Consider the following 12,409-nt stretch of genomic DNA (forward strand, 5'->3'; position numbering starts at 1 on the left):
GTGGCAAGGAGCTGTGAAAGATATCAATATATTGACAAGAACATGCTGGTAAAAATAGTTTAAAATTAACATTTCAATTGTATCATCCTAGCTGATAGAATCAAAGTAATTTGTAGCTATCAGGAAACAATTATCTTCTTCAGTTAGTTCAGTTCAGTTGCTCAGTCATGTCTGACTCTTTGTGACCCCATGAATCACAGCACGCCAGGCCTCCCTGTCCATCACCATCTCCTGGAGTTCACTCAAACTCACGTCCATCGAGTCAGTGATGCCATCCAGCCATCTCATCCTCTGTCGTCCCCTTCTCCTCCTGCCCTCAATCCCTCCCAGCATCAGAGTCTTTTCCAATGAGTCAACTCTTCTCATGAGGTGGCCAAAGTACTGGAGTTTCAGCTTTAGCATCATTCCTTCCAAAGAACACGCAGGACTGATCTCCTTTGCAGTCCAAGGGACTCTCAAGAGTCTTCTCCAACACCACAGTTCAAAAGCATCAATTCTTCAGCACTCACTTTCTCCACAGTCCAACTCTTGCATCCGTACATGACCACTGGAAAAACCATGGCCTTGTCTAGACAGACCTTTGTTGGCAAAGTAATGTCTCTGCTTTTCAATATGCTGAAAAGGTTGGTCATAACTTTTTTTTCAAGGAGTAAGTGTCTTTTAATTTCATGGCTGCAGTCACCATCTGCAGTGATTTTGGAGCCCCCAAAAATAAAGTCTGACACTGTTTCCACTGTTTCCCCATCTATTTCCCATGACATGATGGGACCAGATGCCATGATCTTCGTTTTTTGAACGTTGAGCTTTAAGCCAACTTTTTCACTCTCCTGTTTCACTTTTATCAAGAGGCTTTTTAGTTCCTCTTCACTTTCTGCCATAAAGGGTGGTATCATCTGCATATGTGAGGTTATTGATATTTCTCCCAGCAATCTTGATTCCAGCTTATGCTTCTTCCAGCCCAGCGTTTCTCATGATGTACTCTGCATATAAGTTAAATAAATAGGGTGACAATATATAGCCTTGACATAGTCCTTTTCCTATTTGGAACCAGTCTGTTGTTCCATGTCTGGTTCTAACTGTTGCTTCCTGACCTGCATATAGGTTTCTCAAGAGGCAGGTCAGGTGGTCTGGTATTCCCATCTCTTGAAGAATTTTCCATTATCTTCTTAGGTAATTTAAATATTTTATTGACCACCTGAAAAATTCTCACAGCTTTTCCTTATATATAGTACAAAAATGAATTTTAATTTGATCCCTATCTAGATAATCAATGATACTAAATCAGGGTAGCTCAAAAAAATTTACAGATTTATATGATTTTCTCAAATATTTTAAAGAAAGCGACAACAGGTCATTCTGTTTTAGAGTCAGACATTGTATCTATCAATTTGTCCTTAAACCATCAGGCGAAATCATCAGAAGCAGAAATGGTTCCTGAGGTTTTTACTTTCAGGCCAAGATGCCAGAGTCCAAGTCTCACTGTCCTAAAAGGCTGGACAGATATTCTTCAATTCTTTAATTTTATTATTTTCAGGGCAAGGACTTTGGGCTTCCCTGGTGGCTTAGATGGTAAAAAAATCTGCCTGCATGCAGGAAACTAAGATTCAGTTCCTGTGTCAGGAAGATCCCCTGGAGAAGGGAATAGCAACACACTCCAGTATTCTTGCCTGTAGAATTTCATGGGCAGAGAAGACTGGTAGGCTACAGTCCATGGGATTGCAAAGAGTCAGACATGGCTGAGCAACTAACAATTGCATTTCCACTTGTTTCTTTTGGTACACAAATTACCTCTTGAAAAGTGTTGTCAGGGTTTATGGGAATGCAAGATTTCAGGTCTATTACTTAGGCATTCTAGCCTGAATTCACGGTGACACACAATCCTTCAAAAATTAAAAAATTAAATTTGTAAGGAAACTCAAAAAACTCTGATGACAGTAAACTGTTATGTTATCCTGGAAATGGTAGAAAGAAATTATTCATTAACAAAAAATTTCTGATGAACTCTGCAGTTTATAAACTTACTTCTGTACACACACGTCCTTAAGTAGAATGTGCGTGTGTCCTAAGTTGCTTCAATTGTGTCTGACTCTTTGTGACACCATGGACTCCTCTGTCCAGGAGATTCTCTGTCCATGGGATTCTCCAGGCAAGAATACTGGAGTGGGATGCCATGCCCTCCTCTAGGGAATCTTCCACAACCAGTGATCAAACCTGCATCTCCTGAGGCTCCTGCACTGGAGGCAGATTCTTTACTGATTTCATATATTTATTATTTACCACTCCACTTTGACAATGAAGTGCTAAATTAAAATGCCACCCAGATGGCAAACACATCCTAATGACGTAAGGAGGGCTGCAGCGCAACTTCTCCACTCAAAGAAAGCAAGCAGTGCGGCCCTCTGGGAAAGCATGTCTCTCCTGTTCAGCTGAGACCTTGAAAATGAGAGCACTAGGGGGTTAGAGCCGGGAACCTGGCAACAAGGGCCCAGACAGATCCTCACTGCACAAAGCCTCTGCGTGTTCATTCCATGCTACCTTCTGTTCAGGGCACCTCCACATATTGAGATTTACAAGGAGCTTAGGTACCAAACTGATGTAAAACATCTCAGGTCAAGGCAAGCTCTAAGGAGAGGTCTCTGTCCTCTTTCATCGTAAGTCACAAAATTTTATGTAGTTTTTAGGAGAAAGCAGAGATGGTTATTAGACATTTTATATTAGACATTTTGTTTCTGTCCATTAAAAAATTCCTTGAATTAAAGAACAAATGGATTCAAAAATAATTTGCATCAATAAGGCATGTGATTAAAAACACACACACACACAATTAGAAACCTAGTTTCAGTATCATTTTGAACCTTAGATTATCAATAAAAATGATCCTCCTATTATACAAAAAGTTAGGGGTAAAATTAAACCAAAGAGGAAACTGGCTGATTTTGCAACAGTGTAAATCTCCAACAACAACAAAAAATTGCTTTCTAGAAATTGCAGGTTCTTCAAATGAATTCTTCAAATGAACTACAAATGTGTTCTCATAAAACTCATATAAATAATTTCCAAGAAGGAAAGATGGCATTTAGAGAAGGCTCATCTGTTTTATTTCATCTAATACAAAGTTGTAAAATCCCTTTATCTCCTCAAATCTGTGCTGCCAATGGAAAATTTGAAGAATTCCCAAGGATGAGAACTATGAGTCAAATGCTGAACATGATTCTAAATGACAGAAACAACTACTGAAACAGGTTAGATTACTAGCTGTAATTAATACAATTGCTGTCTATAACTTCTGGCTTGTATGATCCAAAGCCTCTTTACCACGCCTCCCCCAACCCCCACCCCAATAAAGGGCATGAAATTCTGGTTTAATTTTTCCAATCTTGTTATTTTAAATCAGTGGTTCATTTTTGCTCTATGCTGTTAACTATTCAGGGGTTGGTTTGAAAGACCTTTTGTAAGCCAGCTTGCTAGTTTACAGATATTCTCTCTACAGTAGAGTCTGATCACTGTGCCATAAACTGAATCCTTTATTCAATAAAGTTTATATCGAGTAACAACGCACCAGGCACTTTTTTCAGCACTAGAGATATAGCAGTTTTGAAATACACAAGCCTTGCCCTTGGAGGGGAGGGGCTAACATTCTAGGACAATAGCTGGATGAAATAACTCTCTTGGCGTGTTAGATCATACGGGTTATAAAGAAAAATAAGGTAGAATCACTCGGGGTTGTAGAGAGGTGGCACATTTTAATTATATTCAACATTTGATACTTAAGAAGTGTCAGGGAAAATAAAGATTTAGTTTCTGGAGTCCTCTTAGCCTTCCACCAGAGACCTGTGCTGTCTAGTTTAGCAGCCACTGGTCACTGTGATATGGATGAGTAGCTACTTGTCATGGAGGTGTGCTGGCAGAGGAAAATACCCACTAGATTTCAAAAACATCGTAGGAAAAAAAGAATGTAAAATATTGTAATAACTGTGCATACTGAATACATTTTTTATATGGTAATATTTGGATACATTGGGTTAATAACCTATAATCTTAAAATTAATTTCACTGCTTTTTAAAATACCTCTTAAATACAACTACCAAAGAATTTTAAGTTCAAATTTGGCTTTCATTGTATCTCTATGAGCCGCACTGTTTCATTTCAAATGTCCTTTTTAACTGAGTGCAGAATGGAGAAGAAGGAAGATGCAGGGAAAATATGAAGACAGCTTAATAGGTAGACAATGGGTTCTAATCTTCCACTTACTAGCTATGTGACCAGAGATGAGCTCGTAGATAATTACCCCTCTACTTCTGTTTTCTAAAAGGTAATAAGAGTAATATTTAAAATAAAAGTAATATTTACTGTAAAGAGAGGCTGTAAAGGATAAATGTAAAGTGCTTAGAATAGGGCCTAGCATGTAACTGCTTCCTCTTATTAAATATTATTTTTGGAAAAAGTGATTGTACAAATCACCCTTGGCTTTTGCGATGCATGTGAGTGGTTTATCAGAAAATGTCATGACTTTGGATCAGACAGCCCTGGAGACAGGGAAGCCAGAGGAAGAGCATGGAGAGGGCTATGGTGACCGAGGAACATGGGTGCAAATCTCAGGTCTGCTGAATTTTAATTGCAGCATGACCTCATGCAAGTTGCTGACTTTTTCTAAAGTCTCAGTTGCCTCATCTGTAAAATATTTATTTTGAAGAGCAGTTTAAGAAACTACTGAAGCAGTATAAATGAAAAACCCCTGGGGCAACAGGCAGGTCAATAGACAACAAAATAATGACAAACCCTGGATGAATTTTATTCTTTGCGTCGTACAAACTAACTGAGGATAATGATTATAATGCTCAAGAGAGTACTATTTCAAAGTTTTATTAAACCTTTAAGCTCCTCCACACGCAACTGATACTCTCATTTTTACTCACTGTTAAAAGTACCTCCAAGAACGTTTATTAAGCAACCCTGTTAACTTGCAACCCAGTGCAACTAGAAGAATATAACATTTCTTGAAAACCTCTCTTCTGTTACTTCAGAACAGTCTTCCACAGAGGGTTATCTTTCTCCTCCATTCACTTAAACTACTGAGACTATACTGATTTTTTTTTCTCTTTTCTATGCAAGCATTTAATTTTTAAAAAGTCTTTTCCCCAGAGTCCGCAGCCTAGACAGCTGAGAAATGGCAGGGATGTTAAACGCAAGTGAAGGGAAGGCTGACTTTCATCTGGTGGAAGTGAGTACACAGGGGACAGCAAGTTTCACAAGCAGGGCAACTGCCTCTGCTCCATCCTTACCAAGGCGAACTGTGACCCCGTCTCATTTCACGGGGGCAGAAGCGTAGCCACTGTAGGTTGGGGATCAGGACACCTGACTCTAGTCCCAGCTGGCTGACTTGTTTACTCTATGGCAAATGGGAAAACCACTGACAACCCTGGACTTCTTGTCTGCAAATTACGTAAAAACTATTTTCAACAGAAATGTTTGGGATAAAATGCTCTAAAAGGTTTTGAAAAAGTTTGTTAAAGAGCATGGGACTGTGGCTCTCACAATGGGCTGTCATGAGAAGGGAGGAGAGTCCCATATTCTTTTCCGAATTCCATTTTTTCTAAAGTGCACTTCAGCGATCATTGTAGGTGTGTTCTTTCCCCTTTGCTTCGCTCTGAGTGTTTTGTTCCTGACACTTTCTGAGGTCAAATGCTGGAAGAGAATTGACGGTAGGAAGAAACAAAAATGAAATAGTGTCCTTAATGGAAAACTTCAGCTAAAAACAACCCAAGCAAACTTGTCTATAAGACTCCATGCAAAATTTGACTAATATGAGAAAACTAGCATTAGAAAGGTCCATCACTTGTCTCGAGCACCTTTGTTTTCAGGTGGAACTAACTAATGGCCCTTTCGTCTCTCTCCACAGTGAGTATCTACTTTGTGTTATGGGCACAGTGCTGGGTGTAGGCGACAAAACAGTGAACAATTTCAGTAGAGACCTTGCCTGCAAGAATCTGAAGCAGAGATGGATGGGATGAACACACAATGGCCCCTGTAATTAAATTAATTACAATGGGAAAAAGTGGTATGCACACACACAAAAGTAACAAAACCTTTAAAAAACCTTAGAGACCTGGAGAAGAACTCTTTCCCAGCAATTTCTTGAGAATGGAGTTTTATAACCTCTGCTATGATGAACAACTTGCACAGGTAAGAGCAGCTTACTTTTTATTTAACAGCATTATATGTTTTTACTCTCAGGTTATCTTTCGGGAATGATGAAAGGAAGATGGTCCTCTTTTCTAGTTGTAAGAGTCCTTCAAATATTGACGACAGCTCCAAATAAGATTAGTGTACACGCTTAAAACCTGATGCATAACATTAATACAGCCTAACATGTATTGCTTTGAATTCATATCAAAAAATAGTACTGAACTTTTGCAGAGATAAATGGCCTGTATTTTCCCTACAAAGCATTAGCAATAGCTCCAACAAAAGTAAACATCTTTTCAGTATCTTAGTCAAAGTGATCAAACAAGACCCCTGAAAGGGAAAGAGCTATTCATCCATATCAAAACACAACACCACCACGTTAGAAATAACGGCACATGCAGGCACAAACATTTATTACCTGTGTCCTTTTCTGCTGGGCCTAAAACATAAGAGAAGAAAATTAAGGAGAAAAGCAAAGTCTATCCATGTCGCTCACTTGCATAACGTAAAAGCAAAGAAATCAGCCCACATCCTATTTCTAACTTAAAGTTGAGTTTGTTCTTGGTCTGACCCTAAGTATGAAACAAAACTCTTTATTTTTGAAGATACAAAAATAGAGGGGAAAGGGAGAAAATGAAAAGCATAAAAGTTTTCCTTATCTAATAAGCATGCTTTTTTTTTTTTTTTTTTTGGAAAAGAGACTGCTCAGCAGTCTCTGACAAGATTTCTAAGATCCCTTTTCTAGCATGTTCTGAGAGGGATGACTCCAGAAAGGAACAGGTGGGAGGATTCCCTGTTCCCACCCCACTGGATCCTATTTTAGGCTTTTCTCTAAAACAGACTTGTTTTTGTGTGTGATTCAGAAGAATAACCATTTCTTTCTGATCACATTGTTAATGTGTTTATTTAGCTGATTAATGAAAGAAGCCTATGGTTTTGTATAAATAAAAGAAAGTTTTTCATTTGTCCGTATTAAAATGGACTCTACAACTAGAAAATAGATACAGAAATAAAATTAAAAATATATGGCATATTTTTTCAATATTGTTGGATAAGGTAATGGTCAAAAATATTAACTAAAATAGTAAAGACCAAAAGGATTCTCACAGTTTTTTTGTACAGGGTTCATAATATTTGGATAAAACAATCTTGTGTTTGCTTAGGTTATCCACAAGTTTTTTCTCTTTGCCAAAGTTGAAAGTTTTAGTATCTCTATTTTTATATAAATTCTTTCAATCCATGTTCACAAAACCCAGTATTCCCAAAACATGAAAATTGTTTGGATGAGTATTTAAAACGTGAAAACCAATCTGTTTCTACTTTCCCCAAATGATCTAATATTCATCGCTTTTGCTTTAACACAACATGATATCATAATTAATGATGTTAAACTGGTAACTAAGGAGGTCTCATGTTGTTACTCTCGTGATATAATATTGGTTGCTATAGTGATGGGATGGCTTTTTTGTTAATCACTCAGGAGGTTGGTTATCATGTGCTCGTTAGGAAGCCTGCTCAGGTTTGGAGAGAAAAAAGGATATAACACAGCCAATTATAATCACCTATTTTACCGTCCCAGTTTTGATGAATCTATCATAATATCAACTAATTAATAAACGTATAATTTATTACGTACACTTTTATATTAGAAATTATTAAATTTTTTTCTAATGGACAATTATTTTTTATTTTTAGAGATAACTATTTAACACCATAAACTTTTTCTTCCCTAAGTTAAAGCTACATGTATTACACAAGCTAGTTTTATGATAATTAGAGAATCTGAGGTCATTTCTATTGCTTTTAATTATACCAGTCAAAGGACAGTTAGATAAGAGCTGATTGTGTGACTTTGCCACAAATTTCAATCTATGTATTTCTAAGCATCTTAAACCTTAATGAAGAAAATGAATAATTATCCTTAATGAATAAAACCTGAAGAAAGAGAAAAAATGCACAATCCTCTCAAGAGATCTAATCTTTGAAATGCATCAATATATTGTAAGCAATTAAAAGTTGCAAGGACATTCTATCAGTTTGTTTCAGCCTCACCATAATCAACAAGTTTCCTCTTTTCTCTGAGAGACACTGCAGAAGTGAAAATGAAATTATGTAACACTACACCAAGAATGAATACACTGCCCATCCTTTAAATGTTAGACATACTCACTGTAATGTCAAAAAATACAACCCATGAAAACACGTTTTGGTTTCTTCAAAACTCAAAATAAGAACAAAGGACAACTTAAGCACGAATCCCAGGTCTTTCATTCAAGCAGAGTCCCAGGAGGCATATTAAAGCAATGAATAGGAAAAAGCTCTTCAGTTCACCAGCTGAGATTTTAATGAGACATTTCCCTTTGCCACGGCACAGGTTTGTTCAGGGAAGGAAAGGACTTCTCACAGAAAATGCAGTTAATAGGCATTGTTGGCTCTCACGGCCACTTCAGCAATTGCTCACTGCACTGACCTTCTATTTTGGCATATTCTGTGAGTCTTGTGTAATTGATCAAGGCAGCTTTCTCAAGACATTTTCTGACCACTTTTTTCACCTCTTCTGCTGGTATGGGAGTGGCAATATCTTTCATTAAAACCTAGAGAGAGAAAGACAGAGACTGTATAGAATATGAAAAGCAAGTACACAAATTGTCCTAAACGTTATTAGTAGGAAGGGGTCCTACGTAACCTCAGGGGAGGCAATGAGTAGGCACTTCACAACTGGGAAGGAATCTCTGAGTCTTGGCTCCTCCTGTCTAAGCCTCATGTAAGGACATCGAAAACTCCCATAGGCCAAGCTACCATTCAGGGTGACTGTCACCTTTCCTCCAGGGAAACAGAAAGCCACTAGAGCAGCTGTTTCACATGAGGGTTACGGTCCTTGGGATGAAACTTTTGTCCTTGTACAAAGTTTACCTTGTACATCCTTGATTTAAAAGCCTTAAATATTTGGAGCAATATACATGAAAATACAAATTCCATTAAAATAAGCATTATTTACAGACTACAATAATTAAGATCTCTACTCTTACTCGGAGAAGGCAATGGCACCCCACTCCAGTACTCTTGCCTGGAAAATTCCGTGGATGGAGGAGCCTGGTAGGCTGCAGTCCACGGGGTTGCTAAGAGTCGGATACGACTGAGCGACTCCACTTTCACTTTTCACTTTCATGCAATGGAGAAGGAAATGGCAACCCACTCCAGTGTTCTTGCCTGGAGAATCCCAGGGACAGGGAGCCTGGTGAACTGCCGTCTATGGGGTCACACAGAGTCGGACATGACTGAAGTGACTTAGCAGCAGTAGCAGCTACTCTTACTAATTGTACTTTATTTTGATCTGCTGGGGGCCGAGCGGGGGGAGGTGGGCTTCTTCGTTTTAGTGAAATGAAAGGACTATTAAATGTCAAAACAAAAGGAAGCTTTCTGAAATTAAAAACAAAAGCAAAACAAAAACTGACTACTTTCCTAAATTATTATTATGGGTTCCTAAATTATACTTTTGGATTTTCCATTTACAAGTATTACTGTTGGCAAATGGAAAATGCAATTATATCCAGAATTCAAAATATAACTCAGTTAAGTACTTTTATAATGACTCCTTGACAGTTTTCCTTAAAACTTTCCAAGTGATAAAAAAAAACTGCTTACAATAAGTTTTAATTATACAATTAGTCAAACTCTATCTTCCCTATAAGTAATGTGATTTTTCTTGCTTTGCTTCCATTCAAACTACAAAAAACAGGTAGAGCAAAATCTTAACATAAAGAAGACAATACTTCTATAAGTGTTCTTACTACTCTGTCTTTCACTTTGAAAAAAATATTAAAAGAACATGAAGACGTCCATTTAATGCTTCATTATTTCATTCTATTTTGACCAGCCTCGGCACTAAGGATTTTATAATCTCAAATTCATTCAATTATTCTAGCACTGGTCATCCTTGACAACATGTTTTCATCTTGTCAGGCAAGGTTTCCTTCTGAAAACAGCAAACTTTATCACTTAAAACTTTCCTTTCCTATCAAATTAAAATTTCTTCATATTCTCATATTAAAAATCTTTAACACACTGACATATATTCGGCACTTTAACTAGAACTGCACATTAGACTCTTTGTTGCCACACACACAAAAATCCTTCTGCCTATAGTTAAAGCATTAACAGGCACTATTCTTTTCAATGTGATTACTACTAAAATTTAAGATTAATTTGACTATTAGACTTTCCCCATGGTGCCAAGCTTTCAAATAACAGTAACAGCTTTAAAATTAGAACACCTGTATCTAGGGTTAAAATCAGGCAGTATTTCATAGTATCTAGAAGTTGGACACTGTCTGAAGTGTGTGTTCAGTTCAGTTCAGTGGGGAAACTGAATCCCCTTTCCTGGAGAAGTACAGATAAAGGACTGGCAAGTGCAAAAGGGAGGCACAACATATGTTTCATGCTTCCTCCCCATGTTTATTCAGGGCATCGTAAGTATCAACAATTCACATGCAGATTTTATTTTTCTAAGATGTCAGTAAGTATAGACATGAAAATGAAGAAATAGCCCTTATCATTTCCTCAGTTCAGTAAGAGACATGATCAGTTACTATAATTGAAATAAAGGTCACTGTTCATTCTGCCACCTGTCAGTGTAGGGCATGAGGGCATCTCTGCTATTACTAACTCTTCCCTGCTGGGGGAAGGAAAGTAGCTCTGCCATGGAAACCAGCACATAGCCAGGCTGCGCTGGGTACCCAGGATGGGATGCCGTTCTAAAAACCAAAGCTGCCTTTGAAGACTTTTGTCTCATCAACAATACCTTAATGCATAGGATGAAATGAAAACTATGAAAAGTCTGAGTTACATGCAGCTTTTAATATTATAAAAATTCTAGTAAAATAATAATGACAATAATATTCACAGTGATCAAGGATAAGACAGAGATAGATAGATAACACTAATCTGTATTCCAAAGATCTCACTACAGTCATCAGCTCTACATCTCCTCTCCTAAACTCTTAAATCACTGAACACTGTCTCCCCTTTTTGCTTTTCAGAGAGGTGCGAATAAATAATGCATTCCCTGGAATTCCTTGAGCAGAAAAATCAGTAAGAACAAGTGCTCTGAAGTCAACAAATCAAGACCAGAATAATCAAATCATGAGACAGAGATGATCGGTAGATACAGTTTTTAATATGCATAAGGAATAAAACTTGTCCACATTACTCAACTGCTTGTTTCCAACTAGCATGTGAATAGTTTTATAGATAGATGAAATGATACTTCCCTTTTTTCACCTAATCTACCACAAAAAAAAAAAGCAGTGGAGAATATACTTTCATTAAAAAATGATTTTTAACATGGACATAAAGCCTTATTTGCTGTTTACTTTTCATATACTTATATAATTTCATGACTTCTATCATCACCAATTTCTGTCATTTGTGAATTCAAAGTAACACATAAATTGAACTGAAATAAATTTTGAGACAAATTAAGAAATGATATGTGTGTGAATATTAAACGCCGAGAATGCTTACAGATATGAGGAATATGACAGGTAGAAGTACATTAAGGGGGGATAATACAAGACAACTGTACAGTCTGAGAAACAGATGATTATATTAAACTGAAATAAAAAATGACTATTTCCTGAAGAGAGAAAAAGAGGTGGGAAAAACGGATATTACCAAAAGGATGCTATAAACTCAGGATGGCAGTGGTGTAGGCTTCAGAAAGGTTTTGGAGAGGAAAAGGAGGCTACAGAAGAATTTGAATGTAGTAAGAAAAAGTGAGAAACTGATGAAATGCAACAAACCTGTAAGATATCACACTCCTAAGGAATGGGGCCGGCGGCCTTGTTCAATAACTACACAGGCATTGAGAATGCAAACAGTACTTACAAAGTAACGTTCAAACATACCCTTTCAAGTAATGAAAGTGTAGCTTTCAGCGCACCCTCAGGTCGTCCAAAGGGAAAACAGTATCTTTTAAAAAAGGAGGAACAAAAGAGTGAAACATGTAATATCCAAGAATGCTAAATAATTCCCTTTTCCATTACCTGACATTATTGGACAACAGTAAAACGTGGTTAAAAGGGCACTGAGCCATGCAGGAGATTTTTAACTGCTGAAATTTATATAGTCCCATGATTTAAACGTCTTAAAACAGTTAAGGTATAAGCTGTGATGAAAACGATTCTCAGGTTTCGGTGATACAGGAACATCGAAAAATATGGT

General features: G+C 37.3%; 1 protein-coding gene across 6 annotated transcripts in view; it reads right to left on the reverse strand.

Moving 5' to 3' along the window:
• Positions 1-12,409, reverse strand: part of CADPS2 (calcium dependent secretion activator 2) — a 567,905-nt gene that overhangs the window by 124,989 nt on the left and 430,507 nt on the right. For all 6 annotated transcript variants that reach the window (XM_069588282.1, XM_069588281.1, XM_069588283.1 and 3 more), the window contains exons 15-16: positions 12,094-12,157; positions 8,658-8,781 (exon numbers count right to left, since the gene is read on the reverse strand). In XM_069588282.1, coding sequence (XP_069444383.1) covers positions 8,658-8,781; positions 12,094-12,157 — 188 coding nt within the window. The remainder of the gene's footprint in view (positions 1-8,657; positions 8,782-12,093; positions 12,158-12,409) is intronic.

This window comes from Ovis canadensis, chromosome 4 (genome assembly GCF_042477335.2).
Source record: "Ovis canadensis isolate MfBH-ARS-UI-01 breed Bighorn chromosome 4, ARS-UI_OviCan_v2, whole genome shotgun sequence".
Classification (NCBI taxonomy): Eukaryota; Metazoa; Chordata; class Mammalia; order Artiodactyla; family Bovidae; genus Ovis; species Ovis canadensis.